The 26,798-nt window shown below is 39.8% G+C and overlaps 1 protein-coding gene across 4 annotated transcripts in view; it reads left to right on the top strand.

The window, feature by feature from the left end:
- cnot1 (CCR4-NOT transcription complex, subunit 1) overlaps nucleotides 1–26,798 on the top strand; it is a 156,652-nt gene that overhangs the window by 78,946 nt on the left and 50,908 nt on the right. For 3 of the 4 annotated variants that reach the window (XM_052028159.1, XM_052028160.1, XM_052028161.1), the window contains 6 exons: nucleotides 3,297–3,375; nucleotides 9,165–9,395; nucleotides 10,963–11,107; nucleotides 12,787–12,962; nucleotides 14,130–14,246; nucleotides 14,405–14,515. In XM_052028159.1, coding sequence (XP_051884119.1) covers nucleotides 3,297–3,375; nucleotides 9,165–9,395; nucleotides 10,963–11,107; nucleotides 12,787–12,962; nucleotides 14,130–14,246; nucleotides 14,405–14,515 — 859 coding nt within the window. The remainder of the gene's footprint in view (nucleotides 1–3,296; nucleotides 3,376–9,164; nucleotides 9,396–10,962; nucleotides 11,108–12,786; nucleotides 12,963–14,129; nucleotides 14,247–14,404; nucleotides 14,516–26,798) is intronic. The other variant, XM_052028162.1, reaches the window with a different exon arrangement.

Raw genomic sequence — 26,798 nt, 5'->3', positions numbered from 1 at the left:
TAAGTGGAATAAAGCTGGTAGTTCTCTTCAGCTGGCACCAACACATGGACTGAATATCCTCCTCTCTTGTAGTTTTTCCCATGTCGTAAATTTTTCTTAAATTCTATGATTGTCAAACCATAAACTGGAATTTGCAATTGAATTTGGCCAATGTTTTGGTACAGGGCAGCACAGTGGTGTAGCAGGTAGTGCTGCTGCTGCACAGCTCTAGTGACCTGGGTTTGCTCCTGAACATGGGTGCTTACAGAGTGGCACATTCTCCATGTAATAGTGCAAGTTTCCCAGTTGTTCTGGTGTCCTCTCACATCCAAAAGACCTGCAGATTAGTTGGTTAATTGGCTAGTGTTGGCAGGTAATTGGCTGTAGAGTAGGTAGGTGGCAGAAGAATTGGGGAAGTTGATGAGCATGTGAGAGAGAATAAATTACAGGGAAATAAGTGGGGCAGTGGGACTCATCAGAATGCTCTGAGAGCTGGCATGTGTTCAATTCGTCTCCTCTTACATTGTAAGGAAATGTGAAGAAATGCTCTTGCTCCCTGCACTTTTATGCAGCCTATTAGACCACCAAGACACTCTCTTATCTTTGCAGGTTTCTGTAACTTTTATCATCCACTTCCTCGTCGTCTGCAATATGTATTCTACGTAACTACATATATGGCACTTTTGCTGTTGACCCTGGATCTGCCAATGGCTAAGAATCAACCTTAGTAACAACTTAAAAACTGAATCATATTATTTGTCTTCCTCTGCAAATTCTATTCTCACACTATTACCATTCGCCTCCCTGAAGTTACAAATTGTTAGGTTCAACCTCAGTTCAGATCCTAAACTGAAGAGCTTTTTGCATCTGCATCAACATGACCTTTTTTCCTTGTTGCTGAACTGCTTTTTTTGTTTCCCATCCATCCCCCTACTCCTGTATCTCTTTCTCACGCACACTACTTAAAACTTACCTCTGAACAACGTTATCCTTGATTTCATCCCCGTTGTAGTCTGCCCACAGCTGTGAAGTGCTTTGGGGTACTTGACTACATAATGTTCATTTTGTTTATTGTGTGGTTTTTGCAAGTTGATCCTATGGCTAGCTCAAAGGGGAATTACGAAATGTTGTTCTCACGATTTCACTCGCTGATCAAGTTAGTTACCAAATACGAAAGTTAGAATTTATAGCAAAGTCAAGGATTTGTATCACAGTCTTGCTGTCCTTAGACTTGTATATAAATGTGTTCTTGAACGTCAATGGGTTATTTGCTCTGCTGTGTTGTGACACAGAATCGTAGAATTGATGAGCACAAAAGGAAGCAATTTGGCCCATCAGTCCCATCTCAGTTCTTCTATTCAGCTGTCTAATTTTACTCAGCCCTGTGCTGTTCTTTCCTTTTCTAATTATCTGATTCAATGTTGCTATTGAATCCTCCCCCACTATCCTTTTGGGCAGCGCAATCCAGATAAGAGCAATTTAAGTGAAAAATCAAAAGTAACACCTGCAGATGCTGGAAATCTAATATAAAAAAAACAAATGCTGGAAACACTCAGCAGGTCAGGATGTATCTGTGGGAAGAGAAACAGAGTTAACATTTCAGGTCAAAGACCCTTGGTCAATTTGAGATTTTTCTGGTTCTTTTGCCAATCACTTTATATATTTGTGTTATGTCCCCTCTGCACGAGAAACATTCTACTAAAACTATTTATGTTTTCGTCAGCCCTGCCAAGTATCCTCTTATCCTTCAACTTACTGGAGACCAGCCTCAACATTTGAATATATCTGAAGTCCCTCAGCATTGGTGCAATTCTCATAAATCTTTTTATGCCACTTTTTGACATCTGTCTTGGCATGTCAAGAATTGAATGTACCTGAAGTCTAACTAGTGCTTTATAAAGGTTTACCATTGTTTTCTTATTCTATTAAAACCCATAAATTCTGATAAGCTTCTTAACCCAAATGATCAGTTCTGCACCCTTTCTAACATTGTACTATTTAATTCCAATGGCCTCTTTAACTATTCCTGCCTAAATGTATCAAACAATGCAGCTCTGTAACACACAGCAGATAGTGTTTTTAGTGATTTCAGTATGGTAGGCCATTGAGTCCAATCTGGCCTTCTGCAGAGCAATCCAGTTGGCCCCATTTTCCCCTCTAGCCCAGAGACATAAGAGACTGCAGAATCTGGAGTGAAAAATAAACTGCTGAAAGAACTCAGTGGGTCAAGCAGCATCTATGGAAGCAAAGGGATGGACGACGTTTCAGGTCAAGCCCTGTGTTTATTCTCTTCAAAGGCCTATCCTATTTCCTTTTGAGGACATTAATCGCCTCTGCTTCCACCACCCTCGTAAGCATCAAGTCCTAGGTCATTATGCCTTGCTGCATTTTTTTTTAAAGAAAAAAGTTCTTTCTAACAAGCCTCTATATCTCTTGGACTAAACCTTGAATCTACGTTCCCTGGTTCTTGTTCTGTCAGCCAATGAGAACAGTTTTTCTTTGTTTACCCTTTCTAAACCTGTCATAACCTTATGCCTCTACAAGAAATCTCCCCTCCACATCCTTTGCTCCAAGGACAAACCCAGCTTCTCAACCTAACTTTGTGGCTGTAATTTCCTCACCCTGGAAATCTTTCTGATAAACTTCTTTGGTACCATTTCAAGGGCCTTGCATGCTTCCTAAAATTTGATCAGAACAGGGCTTAAAGCTCTGGTTAGGCCTCAGATAGTGGTTCATTCAACAGCATAGTTCAAGCATTGCTTACTCAAAACCTCTGAAATCCAAGATTTGAAATTTGCTTTGCTAATCACTCATTCAGTATATCCTGCCATCTTCAAAGATCTATGCATGTGAAGCCCGCAAGTTCCTCTGTTACAGCACACTTTAGAATTGCATCATTGTCTGTATGGCTTCTTATCCCTTCTCCCAAAATGCATCATCTCACACTTCTCTATAATATTCCATCTGCCACACAACTGCTCAAATCTGAAATTTCTGCTCTTCAAATTGATATCCCTGGTGAAAGGTTCAAAAGCTGAAATTTAATAAAAGCTAATATGTAATGAGCAAAAGACTTGGTATGGTGAAATTGGGAACAATTTATTTGAAGTAGATAGTATCAATGAATTAAGATACTAAATGTATTCATTTCTGAGGAGGAGGAGCAAAGTGTGTGGTTGCTAACCTTTTCTAGTAAACCTCTGTTGATTGAATTCGTGGTCAACTGCTGTACTTTTTGAACATACATATTGTATTCCTATATATATCATCTTAGTATGAATATCAACTTATTCTAACAATGAACTCTGTGATTGTAGATTGAAGGACTATCCCCAGTATTGTCAACATTTGGCTTCTATTGGCCACTTTTTACAGTTTCCTCATCATTTACAGGAGGTAAGTGGTACACTAATAATTGGCACAAGTGTGTAACTAAATGATAATTCCTTAGTTTATTCTGTTTTACACAGAGCCAAGCCAGCGGTCTTCATGGCTGAGGTCATATTTGTTTAACTGTGATTTGTAGACTTTTGTGTGTTGTTTCAACACAACTGGAATCTGATTTTGATGAATTTAGAAAGACCTAAATTTTTCCATTGTCTTACACCACAGATCCAGATGCCTCAAACTATTTGGTGATAATGGTCATAATTCTGTTAAAATTAGCATATTTGTGAAATAAGACAAATTTAGAGTGTAAAAGTACTCAAATGAAGTTGAGTATTATCAGTCTATGATGTGATTTAGCAGAAATGGGTTGGAAATGGTTACTTTAATGTTGATGGTATTCAAAGAGAAGACGGGGAAGGCTCAAAGCAGTTGTATTACCAGTAAAAAAAAATTGCGGGATATCCAAAACTACAATCCCACATCAAAGCATACAGGGTTGGATTAGGCAAAAAGGAAAGCTTAAACCATTGCTGAATGCTCAATACTGCAAAGGTTCTTGAAGTATTGAAAGTACAGTTGTAAGATTGAAAAGAAAAATGTGGTGCAATAGGAAACCGTGAGAATATGTGTATATATTGGAAAGTTAAATCAAGGAATGTCCAATGATGTTTTGTAAATACATGGAGCAGGAGGATAACAAAGGAAAAGAATAGTTAGAGACCGGAAATGTAAATGTGTCCAGAGGCAGATGATTATGGTTGAAGTCACCCATTATCATTTTTGTTCATCTGTGGTTTCCTTGCATATTTGCCTCTAAATGTCCTTCCACTTGGCAACTTGCAGAATAGTCCCAGTGGTGTAATCACAGCTATATTGTTTATAAGATTAAGATTTCTTTATTAGTCACGTGTACATCGAAACACAGTGAAATGCATCTTTGCATAGAATGTTCTGGAGGCAGCCTGCAGGTGTCGCCACGCTTCTGGCGCCAACATAGCACGCCCACAACTTCCTAACCTGTACGTCTTTGGAATGTGGGAGGAAACCGGAGCACCCGGAGGAAACCCACGCAGACACGGGGAGAACGTACAAACTCTTTACAGACAGTGGCGGGAATTGAACTTGGGTCGCTGGCGCTGTAGGGCATTATGCTAACCGCTACACTACTGTGCCTGCCCACAATTTCTTAATTTAAAATGAATGCTGTCCTTTATTGTTCTAGGACATTCTTTAACAATGTTTCCCTAAATCTGTACTGTCACTTCTCCTTTCTTCCCTTCCCTATCTTTCTTGAACATCTATCGTGGAGTAGTTATGCTTTCATTTTGACTGTTATTGCCACAAATTTGTAATTCCAGATGGTTAATCACATCTGCAGCTAACAACCTTGCTTACTGCGTTTCTTGTATTTACATAATACAGTCGATCTTGTTCTCTTTCATAGTGTGATTCTATCAAAAAAAACTGTTACTTGCCTTGGTGCTATTTAACTCCCCCATTGCTTTTTGCACCTGTTTTTTCCCTTTTTATTCCAACTCTTCTGTGCTAAATTTCCTGCTAAATTAATTTGAACTTCCCCATCAGTACTAGTGAACTTTCAAGCAAAGTCATTGGTTCCAGCACTGTTAAGATAGAATCTGCCCAGCCAGTACAGCCCCTACAAACCTGTGAACTGATTCCATTCCCCAGAACTGGTTCTACTTCACCAGGTACCTAAAGCCTTCCCTCCTGCACCATCTCTCCAGCCACACATTCGTGGTGCAATCCTCTTCCTTTTATTCTCACTAGTGGGTGACACCTGGGTATTACTACCTTTTGAGATCCTGCTTAATTTCCTAATACCATAAAATCTGCCTGCAGGACATCGTCCTTTTCTCTGGCAGTGTGATTAGTTTTGGTAAGTCCCACAGCATTCAGCTGTTTGTCCACCCTTTCAGAATTTCTGCAATCTAGACACCAGGGAAGCAACACACAATAGAACATAGAACAGTACAGCACAGGAACCGGCTCTTCAGCCCACCATGTTGGGCTAATCTGATTAAGCCAATGGTACCTAATCCCTTCTGCCTGCACGTGGTCCATGTCCCTCTATTCCCTGTACATTCACGTGCCTATCTAAGAGCCTCTTAAATGCTTGTATCATATCTGCCTCCACCACCACCCTTGGTAGTGCATTCTGCATTCCAGTCTCCCACCACCTTGGGGGGTGGGGTCAGTAAAATGCCCTACACATCTCCTTTGAACTTTCTCCCTCTCACCTTAAATGCATGCCCTCTAGTATTAGACATTTCAACTCTGGTTTAAAAAAAATGCTGGCTGTGTATTTATGCCTGTCTCATAATTTTATAAACTTCAATCAGGTCTCCCCTCAGCCTCAGCTGCTCCAGAGAAAACAACTCAAGTTCATCCAACCTCTCCTTGTAGCACTTGCCCTCTAATCCAGGCAGCATCCTGTTAAACCTCTTCTGCACCCTCTCCAAAGCTTCCACCTCGTTCCTATAATGGGGCGACCAGAATTGAATGCAGTACTCCAGATGTGGCCTAATCAGAGTTTTATAAAGCTGCAGCATAACTTCCTGACTTGAACTCAATGCCTCGACTAATAACGGCAAGCATGCCATGCACTGCCTTTACCACCCTATCGACTTGTGCTATCCTGGAACCACTTCTGCATTCAGAGAAAATCCAGTCTGCTACCCTAACTATATAGTATCTTCTATTTGTCTCCTGATCTTTCTCCTTCCTTTACGACTCAGAAATGAATCCTGGTTTGAGAGTAGGTTGCCTTCTGTGTGTGTGTGTGTGGTGGTGGTGGGTAGGGGGGAGGGTGTCTCCTGATTTGCCCATCTGCAGTCAGGCGTTGCCTCTGCCTGCACTGTCTTGGGCTGCAGGGTTCATCCCTGGCCCCCACACAAACTATGCGTGAAGCATTCAATCTCACAGATGGGCTATAGTAAAGGCAGCTGTTATTCAAACTCCAAAGCCTGGAGCTTAAGTTTCTCCAGCTGAAGAAGTTTACTGCACACCCAGTTCAGAAGTGTTTTGACATTCGTGTGTGGCACAGTTCTGAGATGTCCTGCCATGCCACTGTAGATTAAACACTATTGATTGACAAAACTAGCCTGAATAAATTAGAATGAAAATTTGGCATGCAAGAATGGAAGGCCTTTAAATTGGAGGTATATAAGCTACTGCATTGCTTTTGGATTGCTATGAACTCAACAGCTGAATAGTCTCCTTCCTTGCTGTGATCAGCTTGTGATTCTGATTCTTCAAAACTCTGCACCAGTCTTCATGAAGAGCAAAGTTGCAGATATTAAGGAGATAAAAAAATGAAAAGTTTAGAGTGAGAATTGAAACCTGTAAGATTCCAAGGAGGTTGGACAGTGTGGATCCTAAGAGTATGTATCCCCTCATGGGGCTGTCAAAAGTATAAGAGGGCATTGTTTCAGAATAAGTGGTTGCGCATTTAAGACTTTAGAATTCTCTACCGCAGAGAGCTGTAGCAGCGGAGTCACTGAATATATTCAAGGTGGCTATTGGGAGACGTTTGAACTATAAGGGAGTCGAGGGATATGCTGTTAAGGCCAACTTTGAATTAACCATGTCTTATTGAATTGTAGAGGGGGTGCAAGAGGCCAATTGGCCTATTCCTGATCCTGCATGTTCTTGTATAAACAGGACAAATATGTAGGCGTTTAATACCTTGAAAAATAGATAAATTGGTAGGCCAAGTTGAAGTGTATCCAAGGCAGTACTGTGAAGCAAGGGAGAAAATAGAAATGGTTTTGTTCATCATTTTGCAGCCACCTTTGGTAGCAGTTGTTGTGTCAGGAGAAAGGATATACAATTAAAATGCAGAAGTTGGACTGAGTAATTACAAGCTAGTCAACCAAACTTGGGTGTCACTGGAAAAAGTTCTGAGGAGCAGAGAAATCAATTTCAGAAAAAAAAGCATGGGTGAATCAAGAACAGTTTGTTAAACAGAACATATTAATGAATAAATTTATTGAGGTAATTAAAAGGGGTTGATGAGAGAGGCAATCTTGATGCAGTCTACATCGATCTGTAGGTAGATTTTGATAAAGCCCTACGAGGTGCCACCTAGCATTCCCATCAGGAAATGATAAATCTGTGGAATCTAAGTGAAAGTGGCAAGTCTAATTCAAAGTAGACTTGGTGAGGAGGAAAGAGCATTTCAGCAGCCATTTACTTTGTCGTGTACAATGTCTACTGTTAGGTCCCTTGTTTCTCGTGATTTTAGATATGAAGTTTATAAATCATAAAGTTGGCAATGATTGATGATACAGGAAAAAAGAATTGTGTACTGCGGGTAGATATCAAAGGAGTGGTCAGGTGGACAGATAAGTGACAAATAGGATTCACTCCAGAGCGATGTGGAGTGATGTATTTGGAAAAGGCAAACAACATAGGCACAGAGCAAATGGTAGGATTCTGAGGAATGCAGTTGAACTGAGGCACCTTGAAATTAATTTGTATAGACACCTGATGAAAGCACAGATGGATATCGTGATTAAGACATATAGTTTACTTTAATGACTGAGGCATTGATTTTCAGAAGAGGGAGTTAGAACTATTCAAAACAATACTATGATGATACTGTGAACAGTTCTAGTTACTAGATTACAGGAGGGATATGAGGTGGTCCAAGGGAGATTTGGAAGGGCCCTTCCAGGACTGGGGAATTTTGATTATTATGAAACATGGGGTAGATTGAGTTTGTTTGCTTTGGAATGGAAGGGACTAGTAGGAGATTTAATTTAAATATATAAAATTGAGAGACCCAGGTAGGGTAAATACGAAGGGTTTGTTTCCTATGCAAAGAGGTCAGTAGCAATTTTACATAATTTGTGAAGGGACTAGTAGGAGTGGAAGTAAAGAAAAAAAACAATTCTTCCAGTGAAATGTTCTCTGGAAATTACTGTCTTCATTAGTTTTTCCACATTACTGAGCATTTGGTAGCAATAAGTTACAGCACTTGGGTCAAGAGCTGGAAAGTGAGGTTAATCTCAATAGCTCTTTTTCAATAGCCCCATAAGCTGCTTCCTGTGGCATTATCTTACCCATTTTACATTTGGAACTAATTTTCTGTGGGCACTTATGAATTTAGGTGCAGTACTTAATTTGCACAAATTGATTCAAAGTCCCTCAGCATAAAATGTGTTAATGTGAACTTGTCTTTTTGTTTAATATATTCACCTTGTCATTAGTTGCCACAGAAGAAAGGTTGGTGAATTGTGTGTGCTTTGTTTTTCCTTTGATACATGATACAATTCTAGGGTGATATATTTTTATCATCAACCAACTTACCCCCTATTCTTAAAATATGAGCTATTTCCTGAAGTTCAGATCCATGAACATATCATCCAGGTCACCAGTGACACCTAGTAGACTACAGGGGTATTCAATTTTGTGTTTCCAGAATGGGTGGACCACTGATAAATCAGCTTTAGCTAATCTTTCTTCTCCTTTCTCCACTGCTCCCTTCACCCAGTAATTGAGAGAAAATCCAGAATACACCATCCACCCAGCCCCAAAAATCACACCCCCAAACTGAAATCAGCTAATTCCATGGCTAGGGATCATTAATGGGCCCTGCATAACTTCAAATATGTTTGGTGGAAGCAGGAAACAGTGGTACGCAGTTTTAGGATGCTAGATATGTTTGTGTTTTTAGGATTATGTGAAAATAAATTTGGCTATGTTAGGGTAATTTTACAAACATCAGGAATAATATTGTCATTGATTTTGTTTTAATTTTCTGTTTCTTCTAGTACATTGAATATGGCCAGCAATCCCGAGACCCTCCTGTGAAAATGCAGGGTAGCATTACAACCCCTGGCAGTATTGCTTTGGCACAGGCTCAGGCTCAAGCACAGGCTCAGAATAAGACCCCTATGGCCAGACAGGTCAGTGCCATAGTAACCACTTCCACAACCACCACAGTCACCAAAGCAACTACAGTTACCAGGCCGACTGGAGTGAGCTTTAAGAAAGATGTACCGGTGAGTATTATGATGGTTTTACACTGGCAGCAGAGATTAAATTGTTTTAGAATATTGGACCGGAACTTCCTGTGAAATGCCAGCAGTTCCATGTCAAACTGCTAACATTTCTCAGTTTAAGTACCACCAAGCAGATTCCTATGCATTCTTCCAGCCAGTTTCTCCACTGATTCCCCAACTCCACTCCTTCATTGGCCTTTTCTTGAAGTCCGGTGTCGGTGAGTGAATTTGCTTCAGTTCTTGAGCAGATGCACTGGTGAATCTTCCTACTGAATCTTTGCCAGCTATAACCTCAATCAAGGACAATGAATCCATCCATTTGAATGGAGAGGAGCAAATGCAAGGGACAGGAGTTATCCTAAGGTAATTCATAATTTTTGGTTTAATTGTTTAATTTTTTAAAAACTTTTTAAGCATTTGAATGTCAGGAACATTCAGAAGCTTTGTGTTCTTGACACGTATGATAGCTGGCAAAAACTGGCTGTGTGGCATTTGCTGTCTTTGCATTTGGCCACTTCATGAGCCTTCCCCTTTCACCCCTAGCCCTGCTTGTGATGGCATTGGCATTACATAATGCTGCCATGCTGGGCCTCACCATTATGAATGGTGATGGATTTGAGCAGCAAGTCAACATGAGCAGATCTGCAAAAGTATTTGGTTCATGCGTTAGCTGTAAGCATGGGCAGCTTGCCCAGCAGCAGTTTTGGTCCATTTTCATTTTCCTTTCAGGAGCTGATAGTTTGACTCTATACTGGGTAGTTAAGTTATTAAAAGATTGAGAACTTTCTAGTACTGCAAATGGAAATGAGTATTGTAATATTTCGTGTACCGTTTTTTAATTTTTCTATTTCCCCCTACCCACATGTTGGAGAAGGGTAAGAGAGATCTCATGATTAGTTTATCACCACCAACTTTCAAAAGGTACCATTCACATTTCGGGTCTCATTGACTTGTTATCATTGGATTTCTCAATATGCAGTGTCCTGATCTAGCATTTATAAATGCTGCTTAGTAGCTTCAAAACTCAATTTGTGTTTTTAATATGCTATTACAACAAACTGTGGGCATAAACTTTTTGAGCTGTTACTTTATGGCTTTTCAAAGATTTTATCTCCACCTAATGGTTCTTTTATAATACTGCATGTTACTGTTTCAACAATGTTACATTACTGTTCCTGTAAATAATGACTGAAATTTTAAACAAGTCATCTAAATGTATTGAATGTTGTACAAAATTTAAATGCTGTGCCATGAAAGCAAATCCTGAAATTTATCCAGCTTGATGAGATATTTGTATGTCTGCAGTTGTGGTGATTTTCATATTCTTAGATATTTGAAAACTTGTGAGAGCCCACAATAAAAGATGACTGTTCATTCACTGTAATATTCATGGATCTTGATGTCCTTGATGATAACAAAATCTTTGTAGCTACCAATTCCTTTGAACTTGAAACTTTTACCAAGTGAGTTGCTTTTACCAAGTGAAGATTTTTGTATTGGACAATGTTTTAATGCCGTTCCATTGGCAAAATGTATGTTAAATAAGTCCTTGTTTTATTTTTTTTAGCCCTCCATTAATACAACAAACATTGAAACATTGTTGGTGGCCACAGACCAAGCAGAGAGGATAGTGGAACCACCTGAGAATATTCAAGAAAAAGTAGCATTCATCTTCAACAACCTCTCGCAGTCCAACATGACACAAAAGGTAGGTATTCTGAGATTTAGTATAGTGGCCTTGTCTGTCTTAACACTTATTGATATGCTTTGAATCTTTGTGCATGAAATCAATGGTCTCTATTAAACAGGTTCTCCAGCAAATGCATTGACTTCAAAGTCTGTTGCAACCACTGGATAGTACAGATGCCTTAATATTTGGCGGTGTTCCATTTAAATTGGGTTTAATTTTCTAAAAAAAATGCCATCTGAGTTGCTGCGGGAGTCTATCACCCACTCAGCTCAGTGGCAGTGATTACAATAAAACTAAAGGTACTTGTGTTTGAGCTCAAACTAGAGCATTGTTGTAAGCATCGTCAGTTGTAAACATTGACTGCCCATTGGCATCTGTGGTGGTTAAAAACAAATGGGTAGGTTTCCAGCAAATCTGGTCAAAACCATAGGGTGAAATTAAACAGCCCATTAATTTGTTTCCTACTTGTATTACTTAATTGTGGGAACTATATTAAACATTTAGCAGGAAAATGTTTTAATATGTCAGTGCATCAGGGTTCAAATCTTCCAGATACTGAACTCCCTTTGGATGCTTTTTGTAAAGGTATTGCAATAGACAGAAAATAGTTCAAAAGATAATAAATTTGCAAGCTTGGACCTTGCTTTTTAGTGGGATAGGCTTCTTTTGTGTTTTCGTCATGTTCCTATTGTTTCATCCCAGCGGACTGACCTTTCGTGCTGTTTTCAATATTTTTTTCATCTTCTCTTTCCTTAGTCCTATCAAAGTGGAGAAGGGCAAGAAAACAAATTTGTTCACGGGGCCTTGGGAGTGTGCAGATCGGCTGCCCTTCAAAAATAATCCAATGACTGCCCTTCAAAAATAATTATTAAACTGAAATATTTATAGTCCCCAGAAGATGTGTGTTGTATAAATGCAATTTTTTGAACTTGCTATAGAATGTAGATTAATAACTGAAATTATATATTACTGAGATCTCGAGTGCATCAAATACAATCAATTAATTTTGTGGTTCATTGACTTGTGCAAGGAAGCATTTTGGCTGGGGATGGAGAATAATTTCATTAGTTGGTGACTCAGATTTGTAGACACCTTTTAATAACTTTGAATCAAATTTCACTTCACTGAAGTTAATTTCCCATTGCAAACCCTTAATTGAATGCTGGCCACTTGTCTATGATCCATATCTCCCTCAAACACTAAGCCAAGAACCTACAGTTTCTGCAGGCAGGTGACAGGTATTCTCTCAAACATTTAACTTCACAGCAAAGCTGCTGGCTGTTTAACAGCAGGGTGCTCTGGTTCTCACTGGGGTTGAATGAAACCTTTGCTGAAGATTTTGGGGAATTCCTAGTTATAAGTTGTTTCATGTTTGGTTACCTATTTAGATGATACTCTGCTCTTCAGTACCTAACTAATGTTTGGTCAAAACAACACTGATATTTGAAAACGATAGCTAATTTACTTTGCTACTGTAAATGGCGTTGTTTCTTGCTTTGGGATAACTTTCAAATGCTGATTTGAATTGAATTATTTTCACTTAAGTATGTTGTTAACTGATTTCAGCACACTTTTTAAAATTTAAGCTGGGTATCATTGGCCAGGCCAGCATTTATTACCCACTTTTAATTACTACAATATTCTTAAGCTTTGTGACTAATGTAAGAATGATGTGTTGTTACCTTGTGGTGTTACAGGTAGAGGAGCTGAAGGAGACCGTGAAGGATGAGTTTATGCCCTGGGTATCTCAATATTTGGTAATGAAGCGGGTTAGCATTGAACCAAACTTTCACAGTCTTTACTCAAACTTTATGGACACGTTAAAAAACCCCGAGTTTAACAAAATGGTGCTCACCGAGACGTACAGAAACATCAAGGTAAGATTTGTAGATGTATGAACAGGTGGCACTATTATGCGATGTTTTATTTTTAATCTGTGCCTGTTAACATTGTAAGCCCTCCTCTTTTTCCACTCCTCTAATTTCCTTTGCCCAGCTCCTAAAGGAACACATTTTGCCAGGTTGTTGTTCTATGGTGGCAGTTACATTCTAACACTTTCTAATTGCCTTGGGCTATTGAACCCAGGGCAGTGAATAGCAGCAGCTTCATGCCACAGAGCACACAACTGCAAAGTCCAATCTTGTTCTTTGATATTTCACAAATATGTGTTTTCTGGTCAAGGTCACTGGATAGGCAAAAGTAGAAACCCCTCTGTTCTCTACCCTGTTCATACCTATAAAGTAAATTAGCATGTGACCTTCTATCCTCGTAGTTTATTTTCTCAGAGACGTAATTGCAACTATTACGTTCAGACTTAGATTCAAGGCAGACTGGCAGCTCTCCAGAAACCCATCTCATGGCCTCTTCACTATGAACCCACAAGGATCACGGAATTTTATTTTCCAGGGATTAATTAGAAATGGGGCTCTAGGTCCTGGTACAGTAAAGCTGCTCTATTGTTATCTTAAAACAACTCGGGATTGAAATTGAGAGCTGTTCATCTGTATGCCTCAGTTACGTGCAGCCAGTTCTTTTACCCACTGAGTCAAAAGGTTTGCAGCATTAATTTGAGGGTCCCTGCTTATAAACAAGAATTGGGTCAATTTTTCTCTAATCAGTGAGTCTATGTCAACTCTTACCTACTCTAAATATTCAGTGACTTCCTCATTGGGCTTAATTATATGCAAATTGCAAGGAGCAAGAAACAGGATTAAGTATCTGTACACTTGCCAAAGTAGAGTAACTGTTCATAATACAATTTGGTGAGCTGTTAAACCCAAGATCCAGTATTGTATAGAACTGTATAGGCATTAATCACTGTTCTCTCCAATGTGTTTATGCATTGTTATGTAATATTTTGTAGAGCAAATTCCTCTGCTATTTCCAGCTAATCTCAGTGATTCATTTTCAGAAGCCATTTGACAAGCTAAAAGTGCTAAATGAATTGTAACATTGAGTGAAAATCAAGTTATTTTAACTTGGGTGTTAAGTATCAATTGGCTAGTTGCAGCCCTGTTTCAGCAGTTTCTCTTGGCCCTTTTTAGGTACTGCTGACCTCAGACAAGGCAGCGGCAAACTTTTCAGACCGATCGTTGTTGAAGAACTTGGGACACTGGTTGGGCATGATCACCTTAGCCAAAAATAAACCCATCTTGCACATCGTAAGTACATTCACATTGTTGACTCTTCAGTTATGTTTGAGTCTGTTTTGGTGTTAAAGATCTTTTAGTTGTAACTGTGTTGTTGGATAAGCTGATTACATCTAGGTGGTCTTGCTTTTATTTTCCAAACTCATGTCTTATTGAAATATTTTACATAGGATCTGGATGTGAAGTCATTGCTGCTAGAAGCTTACATGAAAGGTCAGCAAGAGATGCTCTACGTTGTCCCTTTTGTTGCCAAAGTTTTAGAATCCAGCGTTAGGAGTATGGTAAGTTCAGGTATTTTTATTACAGCTAGATATTGGTCACTTCTCAGTCCTAAGAGAGAAACTACTTTGAGAAAGATCTGATGAAACTCTGTTGCAATTTTGCTGTTAAAGTAAATATGACAACACTTAAATTCTTGTTTGCACTGACCCCTTGTGAGCTTGATAATAACATATTGTCTTAATTTTAGCAAACCAGACACTCCTCTTCCAAACACTCAGCAAATAAAAACACCAGACTTAGCAGCAAATAAGCCACTGGCAATAAGATTATTGGGAAGCTGAAATTTGACCAGAAACTGCATATCTTAGGTGTTATTGTAAACAGTGAAGAAAGTTACTAAAAATTACAGGGGGATCTGGGATCAGCTAGTTAAGTACGGTGAGGATTAGCAAATGGGGTTGCATTTTGGGAAGTCAAACCAAGCGTAGGACTTGTACAGTGAATGGTAGTGCCCTGGGAAGTGTTGTGGAACAGAGGAACCTAGGGGTACAGGTACATAGTTTGCTGAAAGTGGTGTCACGGATGGAAAGAGTGATGGAGAAGACATTTAGCACGCTGGCCTTCATCAGTCAGGGCACTGAGTACAAGAGCTGGGACATTACGTTGCAGTTGCATAAGATGTTGGTGAGGTCACACTTAGGAGTATTGTGTACATTTTTGCTCACCCTATTATAGGAAAGACTTCATAGGAAAGAGTCAAAAGATTTATAAGAATGTTGCTAGGACTCAAGGGCCTGAGTTATAGGGAGAGGTTGGGCAGACTAGGACTTTATTCCTTGGAATGTAGGAAACTGAGGGGTGACATTATGGAGGAGTATAAAATGATGAGGGGCATAGGGTGAATGCAGTCTTTTTCCCAGGGAAAGGGAACCAAATACTAGAGGGAAAAGATTTAAAAGGGATCTAAGGGGCAATAACTTCATGCAGAGGGTGGTGCATACACATAATGAGCTGCCAGAGAAAGTAGTTGAGGCAGTAGTTAAACATTTAAAAGACATGGATGGAAAAGGTTTAGAGGGATAAGGGCCAAGCATTGGTAAATGGGTCTCTCTTCGGTGGGCACCTTGGTCAGCATGGGCAAGTTTATTTCTGTGCTATATTACTATGATTCTGACTCTATCCTGTTTATGGTGCTATCCTGGAAGTGCTCAGTACCAAGCCCTTACTTTCTGCTGTGATGCATTTGGGTTGTAGAATTCATCCCATCTAACGTGAAATCCAGCAGATACTGCATTATGTTGATACCTAAAGAGCTTTGTTTGGCCCATGACCCTTCAACATCTCTGCTAATCCCAAAATGATGCAAAGGAATAGCCTGAGGGATGATAAACATAATCTTCTGACAGCTGTAGAACTATTCATAATTATAATGAAGTATTAAATCAGTGGTAGTAAATTAGCTAAGCATTAATGAATTAGCAGGTCCAGAGGGAGCTACACCATATAATTTTGTTTTACTTTAAAAGATGTTAATATTGTTCTGGTCTTAAACATGGTGGTGAGTTCCTTTCCTCTCCTCTTTACATCAAATAACGGAGAAGTGGCTGGTACACTTTGTGAAGTGTTGGGGTGGGGGGAGGTTTTTATCCGACAAGGAAAAACTAATGCAGAATGAGTCCATAAAATGAAAGTCCCATGTAACATCTGAGGCTAAATCTGTAAGTGAAATTTGGGCCAACTTTAATGTTCAGCTATTTTAACCTAATTAAAATGGTATATTAATTATTTCTGGATTGGGTGAGACAATTGTTAATGGTTTACTACAACTTGACTCTAATGCATATGGGCAGAATTATACAGTTCACTGCTTTTAATGTCATTCAAGCCATTGGCTGGAAATAAAATTTCTGAATAATACATATGGGGTTTGGGGGTCAAGTAATTTTTTGGTTAAAGAAAATCAATTTAGTTTCAGTTTTAATCTCATTGAACAATTCACGGGCTCAAGATTAGATCTTTTCAAGTTCCGTGTAAATGAATATCAAAGGATAGTAGCATTCTTCAATTATTTCAGCTGAGGCTAAAGTAACTTAGGGTTGTTTTTCCTAAAAGCTACTTCAAAGTCATGTGGTCCAAGAGGTTTGATACAGATACATCCTAGAATTGAGACATTTCATTTGAAATGGGTATTGTGAAGTGTCGTGAATATAAGTTGGATGCCCACTGAGACCAGTGTCCCAACGAGAGAGAATGCAATACTTGATCTCCTGTTAGGGAACCAGACTGGTCAGGTGACAGAAGTATGTGTAGGTGAACATTTTGGGTCCAGTGACCATAATGTCATTAGTTTCAAGTTAATTATGGATAAGGATAGGTCTGGTCCTCGAGTTGAGGTTCTAAATTGGAGAAAGGCCAATTTTGTGGAAATGAGAAAGGATCAAGGAAGAGTGGATTGGGATAAGTTGTTTTCTGGCAAGGATGTGTTCAGTAAGTGGAAGGCCTTCAGAGGCGAAATTTTGAGAGTGTAGAGTTTGCATGTTTGTGCCAGGATTAAAGGCGAAGTTAACAAGCATAGGGAACCTTGGTTTTCAAGGGATATTGAAGATCTGGTTAAGAAAAAGAGAGAGGTGTACAGCAGGTAAAGGCAGCTAGGAACAAATGAGGTACTTGAGTATAGAAAATGTAAGAAAATACTAAAAAAGGAAATCAGGAAGGTAAAAAGAAGACATGAGGTTGTTTTAGCAGATAATGTGAAGGTAAACCCAAAGGGTTTCTACAAGTATATTAAGAGTAAAAGGATAGTAAGGGACAAAATTGGTCTGCTAGAAGATCAGAGTGGTCGTCTATGTGTGGAGCCTCAGGAGATGGGGGAGATCTTAAACAGTTTTCTCACATCAGTATTTACTCAGGAAACTGGCATAGTGTATATGGAAGGAAGGGAAACAAGCAGTAGTGTCATGGAACATATAGAGATTAAACAGGAGGAGGTGCTTGCTGCCTTACAGCGAATAAAGGCAGATAAATCCCCCGGGCCTGACAAGATATTTCCTCGGACCTTGAGAGAGACTAGTGTAGAAATTGCAGGGGCCCTGGCAGATAGATTTAAAATGTCCTTAGCCACGGGTGCAGTGCCAGAGGACTGGAGGGTAGCTCATGTTGTTCTGTTGTTTAAAAAAGGCTTTAAAAGTAAACCAGGTAATTACAGGCCGGTGAGCCTGACATCAGTAGTAGGTAAATTATTGGAAGGTGTTCTGAGAGATCGGATATATAAGTATTTGGACAGCCAAGGACTGATTAAGGATAGTCAGCATGGCTTTGTGCGTGGTAGATAGTGTTTAACGAATCTTGTAGATTTTTTGGAGGCGGTTACGAAGAAAGTAGATGAAGGAAAGGCTGTGGATGTTGTCTACATGGCCTTTAGTAAGGCCTTCCACAAGGTCCCACATGGGAGGTTAGTTCAGAAGGTTCAGACACTAGGTATCCATGGAGAGGTTGTAAACTGGATTCAAAATTAGCTGTGTGGGAGAAGACAGAGTGGTAGTGGATGACTGTGACTGGAGGCCTGTGAGTAGTTGGTGTGCCTCAGGGATCTGTGCTGGGACCATTGTTGTTTGTTGTCTATATCAATGATGTGGTAAATTGGATCAGCAAGTTTGCTGATGACACTAAGATTGGAGGCGTTGTGGACAGCGAGGAAGGCTTTCAAAGCTTGTAGAGGGATCTGGACCAACTGGAAGAATGGGCCAGAAAATGGCAGATGGAATTTAATGCGGACAAGTATGAGGTGTTACATTTTGGAAGGACAAATCAAGGTAGGACATACACAGTAAATGGTAGGGCACTGAGGAGTGCAGAGGAACAAAGGGATCTGGGAGTTCAGATACATAATTCCCTGAAGGTGGTGTCACAGGTAGACAGGGTTGTAAAGAAGGCTTTTGGCATCCTGGCATTCATAAATCAAAGTATTGAGTATAGGAGTTGGGACGCTATGGTGAGGTTGTATAAGACATTGGTGAGGCCAAATTTGGAGTATTGTGTGCATTTCTGGTCACCTAACTATAGGAAGGATATCAGTAAGATTGAAAGAGTGCGGAGAAGATTTACTAGAATATTGCCAGGTCTTCAGGAGTTGAGTTACAGGGAAAGATTGAACAGGTTAGGACTTTATTCCTTGGAGCGTAGAAGAATGAGGGGAAGATTTGATAGAGGTTTACAAAATTGAGGGGTATAGACAGTAAATGCAAGTAGGCTCTTTCCACCTAGATTAGGAGAGAGAAGTACGCGAGGACATGGCTTTAGGGTAAAAGGGGAAAGGTTTAGGGAGAACATTAGGGGGAATTTCTTCACTCAGAGTGGTGGGAGTGTGGAACGGGATGCTATCTGATGTGGTAAATGTGGGCTCACTCTTGAGTTTTAAGAATAAATTGTACAGATACATGGACGGGAGAGGTCTGGAGGATTATGGTCTGGGTACAGGTAAATAGGACTAGCAGAGTAAAGTTTCGGCACAGACTAGAAGGGCCGAATGGCCTGTTTTCTGTGCTGTAGTTCTAGGTCCAAACTGCAGCTGTTATCTTGTATTTTTGCTGGAAATGTAGTAACTTCCCCACAAATGCTGAACTGAAGGAGCAGTGTTTGGCTCTATTATGATAGCAGTCCCTTGATATCTCGCAAACAATGCTTCCTGCCTCTGTGAAGATCTGTTTAGTGATTCCCTGAGATGTTGAGGTTGTGATTACCACTGGCTTGCCTTCAGCCCAGTCATTAGAAGGTAGATGCTAATATAGTTGTGTTGGCCATGTGGTGGGACATCCTTGTCACTTTGCTGTATTCACTCATGCTTTGCTACCACCGTGCATCTTATGGAATTCTCATAGAATCAAATTTGCCATCTGCAATAGGAGGAGCCTTGTTTTAATTTTTATAGTTTTTTGGACCTGCCCAGTTTAAATTTGTAGCAAAAAGTGAACTGCTGGAAGAACTGTGGGTCAGGCAGCATGTGCAGAGGGAAGTGAAAAGTCAATATTTCAGGTTGTGACCCTTCATCTGGACTGAAAAAGTAGAGGGGAAATAAGTTTAGAGATTGGGGGTGGGGTAAGAGCTGGCAAGCAATAGGTGCATATTAACAGTGATTAATTGAGCATAAGCTTAAGGAGCCATACGTTCAGTCAGACGCATTATAGCCATCTGGGCTCAGCATTGAAAGCAGCACTTCCAGATAATCAGTCATTCCAGCTTTGTATCTTGCATTTCCAGCACTTTTTTCCCTCTCTTTCCCCTCGTAATTTCAATTATTTTTCACCTTCTCCAGACCCATCTTTTATTGTTCACCAATGTACCACCCTCTTTCAGCCGGCACCACCATTTGGGTCACTCTATCACAAGCATTTCCCTTTGTACTCCTCAAGTTGAGGCTATTGTCATATGCACAAGTACACAGTGCAAAACATAAATTAAACATAAATTATACAAGAATTGTACAAGAGAGAACACAGAACTAAAAAAAAAATTAGTTCGTTGTAGTGTATTGTGGTCATAATATTACTACACTGAGGCAGCGATTAGGGTCGTGCAGGTTGGTTCAGCAACCAAATGGTTGAAGGGAAGTAGCTGTTCTTCAGCCTGATGGTGTGGGACTTTAGGCTTTTATAGTTCCTGCCTGATGGTAGCTGTGAGAAGATGACGTGGCCCAGATGGTAGGGGTCTCTGATGATAGAACCATAACCATAGAACCATACAGCACAAAACAGGCCCTTCGGCCCACCATGTTGTGCCGTCCATCAAACCACCCTCACACTACCTAACCCCTTCCTCCCACATATCCCCCCATCCCACACTCCTCCATATGCCTATCCAATAAGCTCTCGAACCTGTCCAATGTATCTGCCTCCACCACCACCCCAGGCAGTGCATTCCATGCACCAACCACTCTCTGGGTGAAAAACCTCCCCCTGACATCTCCCCTGAACCTCCCACCCATAACCTTAAAGCCATGCCCTCTCGTCTTGAGCATTGGTGCCCTGGGAAGGAGGCGCTGCCTTTTTGAGGTAGCGCCTTGCAGATACTTTCGATGGTGGGTAGGGATGTGTCGGTAATGTATTGGGCTGAGTTCACTACTTTGTGCAGCTTCTTGTGTTCCTGTGCATTTGAATTGCCATACCAGACCATGGTACAACCAGTCAGGATACTTTCAACAGTACATCTGTAGAAGTTTGTGATAGTGTTCGGTGAGATGCTGAACCTCCTTAACTGTCTAAGAAAATAAAGATGCTGGCACGCTTTCCTTGTGATTGCATCTATGTGCTGGGCCCAGCACAGGCCATCCGATATGATAATGCCCAGGAATTTAAAGCTGCTGACCCTTTCAATCACCAATCCACCAATGTAGACTGGCATATGTTCACCCTCCTTCAACTGTCGGTTCTTTAGTTTTACTGATGTTGAGCGAGAAGTTGTTGTCACAGCACCACTCAACCAGGTATCCTATCTCACTCCTCTATGCTGACTCATCACCACCCATGATTCATTCAACAACTAGTGTCATCAGCTGTGCTTAGCCACAGTCATTTGTGAATAGGGAGTAGAGCAGAGGTGCTCCCTGCCCTTCTCCCACTTTCTCTGCAATCAATATTTATAACTTTTCCCAATTCTAAAACAAACTCTGCTTCTGTACCCATGTTGTCTGACCTGCTGAGTATTTCCAGCATTTTCTTTTTTTTATTTCAGATTTCCAGTGCCTGCAGTATTTTGCTTTGGATTCATTGATAGCCCTGCTTTTAATCATTTTGCTTTGTTGTACAGAATACAACTTTAAAATTGAATAGTAGGATTATGTTCAGCATGTGTAAGAAGGGTGCAAGTATTTCCAAACTTGATGTTTCATAAATATTTAATGTAGATTTTTGGATACAAAATTTTTGGAGCTTTGATCTGTGCATTACTTCAACAAAATAGAGAAAGGTTGTAGTCATTTCTTTGGTGTTGTAACCACATGAGTGCATTCAGTTCAGCTGACTTGGAAATTCAGAAGCTTCCATGTGATTAGCTTTCAAATTTCTCTTATTGCATTCCTTTCTGAACCATTTGCACAGATTGAGATGGGTCTCTGCCAATGGGTTTGGTAGAACTGTCTGTTTTTAATTCACTTCATTTGAATTTATTGACCTGTATTGCAGCTTCATATCTTCTTCTACAAGGCTATTCATTCCTCTGCTATTATTGTATTTGGCAAAGTTGGTAGCAAGGCAGGGCTCTCAGTTTTTGGCAGCAGAGCAGGTTGTCCATTTATGAATCATTGGCAAAGCTGTAGACCAATAGGTTTGTGTCAGTGCAGCTTCTACTTTTAAGCAACTGAAAATGCTTTGAGGCAACAAATTGAGGCACAGAAAGACTGCTGATCAGAATTGGGGCCGGTGGTGGAGGAAAGCAGAGAGCTATAGAAAAGCTGACGGTGAGGTGGAGGAGGAACAGAGGATTGTGAATGTTTATGGTAACTTTGATTAGGGTGTCATGTTTGTGTAAGCAGAGTGAGGGCTGAGTGGGAGCTGTTCCAGTTATACCAGAGTATGTAGTGAAAATAAAAAGACTACAGATTCAATCAAAATTCAGACAAAAAAGGAAGTTGAAAATTTTAGTGCCTTAATATTTAAGTAATGAGGAAGAAAACTGATATAGTGGGGAAAATGACTGCAATATGGGTCAGTGTGGGACTGTGTAGACATATAAAGGTTAAGCTGCAGCATCGGGGAGAGGATAGCACAAGTCCGTTAATTATGGAGGACATTGGAGTGTGTGGGGAAATAAGAGGCACCAACAAAAGATGTGTGCTGCTGGCCAAAGGGAGGTGCAGCTTGAAGTCACTAGGCAGTAAGAATTCATTGGCAGGATTGAGTGAAGATGGCATGGAAATGGACAACATTACTGGATCATCACTAGAACAAAACACAACACATGGATGCCAAATGTCATAACGTGTTGCATTCCACTGTTTCACTTGTACATCATTAAATCAACTGGTACCATTATGGAGTGATCTGAACATAGTTTTAAAAATTTAATTGTCTCTTGAGATTTGAAAGAGCTGAAATAGAGGCTAGTTTTCAATGCAGCAACAGGGAAAACCTGCACTGAGAAAATATGTAGTTGGTAAAGCTAGTTATTAATCTGCAAGGTTCACAATGGTAAGTGTTATAATGGTTGCACACCTAGTCAGCAGTGTTGAAAATTAGCATTCTTAGTAGAACTATGTAAAACAAAATACTTGGTCACATGCTGGCTCTTAGTGTTCAAGTAGAATACTTCAATAAATATTACAATGACGGTATTTCAACAGATACAGTTGGAAATTACTTTACTACAGTGATTATCTTGGTATGATCTCTTGCCGGTGTGATGGATAAATGTGAACAGCATGTACTGCAAAATTTAACTGCAAACTTGGCATGTTTGATTTAGTAATTTAAATGTCTTTTGGTAGCATTGTGATAGCTGTACACCATATGTCTGTCTTTGGATAATGTTATTATTTAGCCATGTTTTCATTTTTGAATGTAGAGTTTTTTTTAATATACAGTAATTATTTGCATCAATAAGAGTATTGCTCATTTCTGCTGAAGGCCTGGCTTGTGATCGTATTGTTGGAACTGAAAAAGTGAACTGTTTGAATGGAAAAAATACAGAGCAGTTGCCTTTGGGAATGGGCAACCCATCATTTGCTGAAAATAAACCAGATTAAACACCTAAACGCAATGTCACACGCCCAGAGATGTTTTGCTGTGTATGGTTACCAGTGCCCTTTGGCACATTATTCAAGTGGTCATTCTTCGATAGGAAATCTATGAATTTTAGTGCCAGTGGGTCATTTGATGTTGATGAGCATTGCAGTTGATCTTCATCCCATTCTCAAAAGCCAACATCATCCAGGTCAGGATCATTAGATAACAATCAGCAGATCAACGTGCAATTGGAATGTACCATTCTTGTCCATGCTGAAATCCATTATGTACCAACCAGGATCAAACTTGGGACCTACTGGCCATTGTGGTTATTTTGTGTCATTTTCTATGGCTATTATTCACCTGTTCAAAGGTACATGGGATGAGACAGAAAAGTAGAAGTGGAGTGGTCAGGATTCCGTACAATTGGCTGCTGGATCTTGCTATCGCATTCCTCCTCGCTCCCTGTACACCTTAATGCCTTTCATGTCCAGAAATCGGTTTAAAAAAAAAACTATATTCAGCAATTTGTGGTAGACAATTCCATGGGTTTCACCACCCTCTGACTGGAGAAACTTGTTATCTCAGTCCTGAATGTCTTGTCCTCTATCTTAAGACTGTGACCCATGGTTCTAGCCCCTGAAGCCAGGGGAAACGTCCTTCCTGTGTCCAATGTGTTAGGTCCCATCAGAATTTTGTATGATTCATTGAGATTAGTCATTCTTCTGAATTCTAGTGAATGCAGATCTATCAATCCAATCTATTCTCATGGATCACTCTGACTATCTTGGGAATCAGCCTGATGAGTTTTCATTGCTTTCTCACTATTGCAAAAAGGAGATCAAAACCAAACAATACACCAGGTGTAGTCTCACCAGGGCCCTGTATAATTGTAATAAGACTTCCTTGCTCCTGTATTCAAATTCTCTTGCAGTGAAGGTCGGCATACTATTTGCTGCCTTAACATTGCTGCATGTTATCTTAAAGTAACTGGTGTAGAATGACAGCTGGATCCCTTTGTACATCAAGATTTTGCAATTTAGCACCATTTATATAATACTATGCCTTTTGTTTTTCCCAGCAAAGGGGATAACTTCATATTTACCCATGTTAGACTGCATCTGCCACAGATTTACCCAGTCACCCAATTTGTTGAAATTGCCTTGAAGCTGCTTTATATCCTCCTCACAATTCTCAGTTCAATCCAGATTTCTGTGGCTTGGACACTTAAAAATAGTACGTTTGGTTCCCTCGTCCGTAGTGGTGATGTATATTGTGGGTAGCTGGGGGCCAGTTACAGCCTTAAAAATTTCCATTTGGTTTGTCAAACACCATCTCCCTTTCACAAATCCATTTTGACTTTGTCTAATCTTCTACATTTCTCAGTATCCTGTTATTCATCTTATGACTCTGCTTTCAGTCTTTAATTTTTGAGTACTTTAATACGAATTTATTTTTAATTCCTCGTGTACGTTAGATTTTGAGTCCCTAGCACTTCAGGCAAATTATTTGTGTCCACTTTCATGAAGACAACCAAGTATTTGTTTAATTGCTTTACTGTTTCTTTATTCCCCATTATAAATTCACCTATTTCTGTCTGTGAGGAACTTTACAGTTAGTCTTTACTAATATTTTTTGTTTTACATCAAAAGTTTTGCAGTCTGCTTTTGTGCTTATTCTAATTATTTTTGCTCCCTTAATTAATCTCATGGTCTATTTTTGTTAAATTCTAAACTGCTCCCAATCTCAGACTTGCCACTTTTTTGGCAACTTTATATGTCTTCTCTTTGGATCTAATATTACTTTGATTACTTTTGGTGGCCGTTGGGTTGCTTTTGCTGTTGTGTGTTTTGTGCCAGGAAGGAACGTATAATTGTTGCAATTCCTGCATTCATTCCTCAACCACCAGCTGTTGCCTGTCCACCTTCATACCTTTCAGAGCTCAGGTTGTCTCAAGTAATAGATGTGTGAAAAGAAACTGCATTGAGTCAGATGAAGCAATTTTCATTTGGTGCAAGTAAAGCAGAATAAGCTAGCAAATTCATGAAAGATCACAGGACTGTCAATTTATTTTGTCTGCGCTGTGAGAAGATGGCAATTCTGGGTTTAGTTTTATGGGGATGAAGCTGGATTAGAAGGAGCATTACTGAGAGAGCATTTTTATAGTAGTAATAATTCTGTTACATTTAAAATCATTATGGCAAAGGATATAGATAAATTGGGAATAAAGGTTCTAAATCTTGAAAGTGAGAGTGAGTACCTGAGTAAGAAATGATTTAGCAAAATTGGATTGGAAAAGGATACTTGATGCTAAATTGGTCTCAGAGCAATGGGAGATACTCAGAGGGTTCAGGGTGGGACTGCCAAATTATCTCCCCCTGGATAGCAAAGTGCATAAAGGGTAAGGTATGGTTTAAAAAGAAAGGTAAGCTCATGTGAGACACCAAAAGTTTTATACAGCAGAAAGCCCAAGTAAAATATAGAAGGAAATTAAGAGGGATATTAGGAAAGCAAAAAGAAGATATGAAAAATTCTGGCAAATATCAATTCTGTTTTGTAAGTATGTAAGGAGCACACAGATATCTAAGGAAAGTGAGGGCCTATTAAGCCACCAAAAAGTAGCCTGTGTGTGGAGGTAGAGGATGTGGGTATTGGTTCTTAATGAATATTTGGTGGCTGTATTCACAAGTATGGAGGATGGTTACCAATGTTGTAGTTAAGGAGAATGAGAGTGAAATATTAGGTAGAGTAGACATAGTAAAAATGGCATTATTAAGGAGCTTAGCACCTTCACAAGTGGATAAATGCCTACCCAGAAGAAATGTATCCCAAGCTGTTAAAAGGAGATAGAGGAAATTTTGGAGGCTTTGGATATTCTGTTTCTGATCCTCTTTGGCTTCATGAGTGATAAAAAGAAGAAATCAACCAAGCGATTACTAGCCAGTTTATGCTAGGTGATGGGCAAATTATTGGAATTAATGTTAATGGACAGTAACCTTCATACTAATCAGAGATGGCATGGATTTGTGAAGGGGAGACTGTGCCCGACTAACTTGATTGAATTTTTTAAGGTGCTAACAAGGAGGGTCAATGAGAACATTGCATTTGTCAAAAAAGAATAAACCTACATAAGATTTGCAAACTGGATCCAAAATTGACTCAGTAGCTGGAAACAAAGGGTAATGATAGGTGCTTTTGTGACAGCAAGGCTGTAATCAGTGGGGTTCCATGCAGCTTGGTTGCTTTTTGTAATATGTATTAATGAATTGGACTTGAATACAGGGGGCATGATAAAGAAGTTTGCAGATGATACAAATGTTAACACTGGTTGACAGAGAACAAAAGCTTTAGATTTTAGGAAAATATAGATGGTCTTGGTAGTAGTGGCAAATGAAATTTATTTGGTTTATAAAATTGAGAAGCCTAGATAGAGAAGACAGCCGATATCCTTTACCCAGGGTTGAAATCCCTAATACTAGGGAGCATGCATTTAAGGTGAGAGGAGTAAGTTCAAAGGAGATGTGCAGGGCAAGTTTATTTTTACACAGAAGTGCTGGGTGCCTGGAATGCACCTCCAGGGGTGGTAGTTGAGGCAGATATGATAAAGGAGTTTAAGAGGTTCAGGCAC

The sequence above is a fragment of the Pristis pectinata genome, chromosome 13 (assembly GCF_009764475.1).
Source record: "Pristis pectinata isolate sPriPec2 chromosome 13, sPriPec2.1.pri, whole genome shotgun sequence".
Lineage (NCBI taxonomy): Eukaryota > Metazoa > Chordata > Chondrichthyes > Rhinopristiformes > Pristidae > Pristis > Pristis pectinata.
Note: the sequence above shows the minus strand (reverse complement) of the source record. Positions and strands in the feature narration are given on the sequence as shown.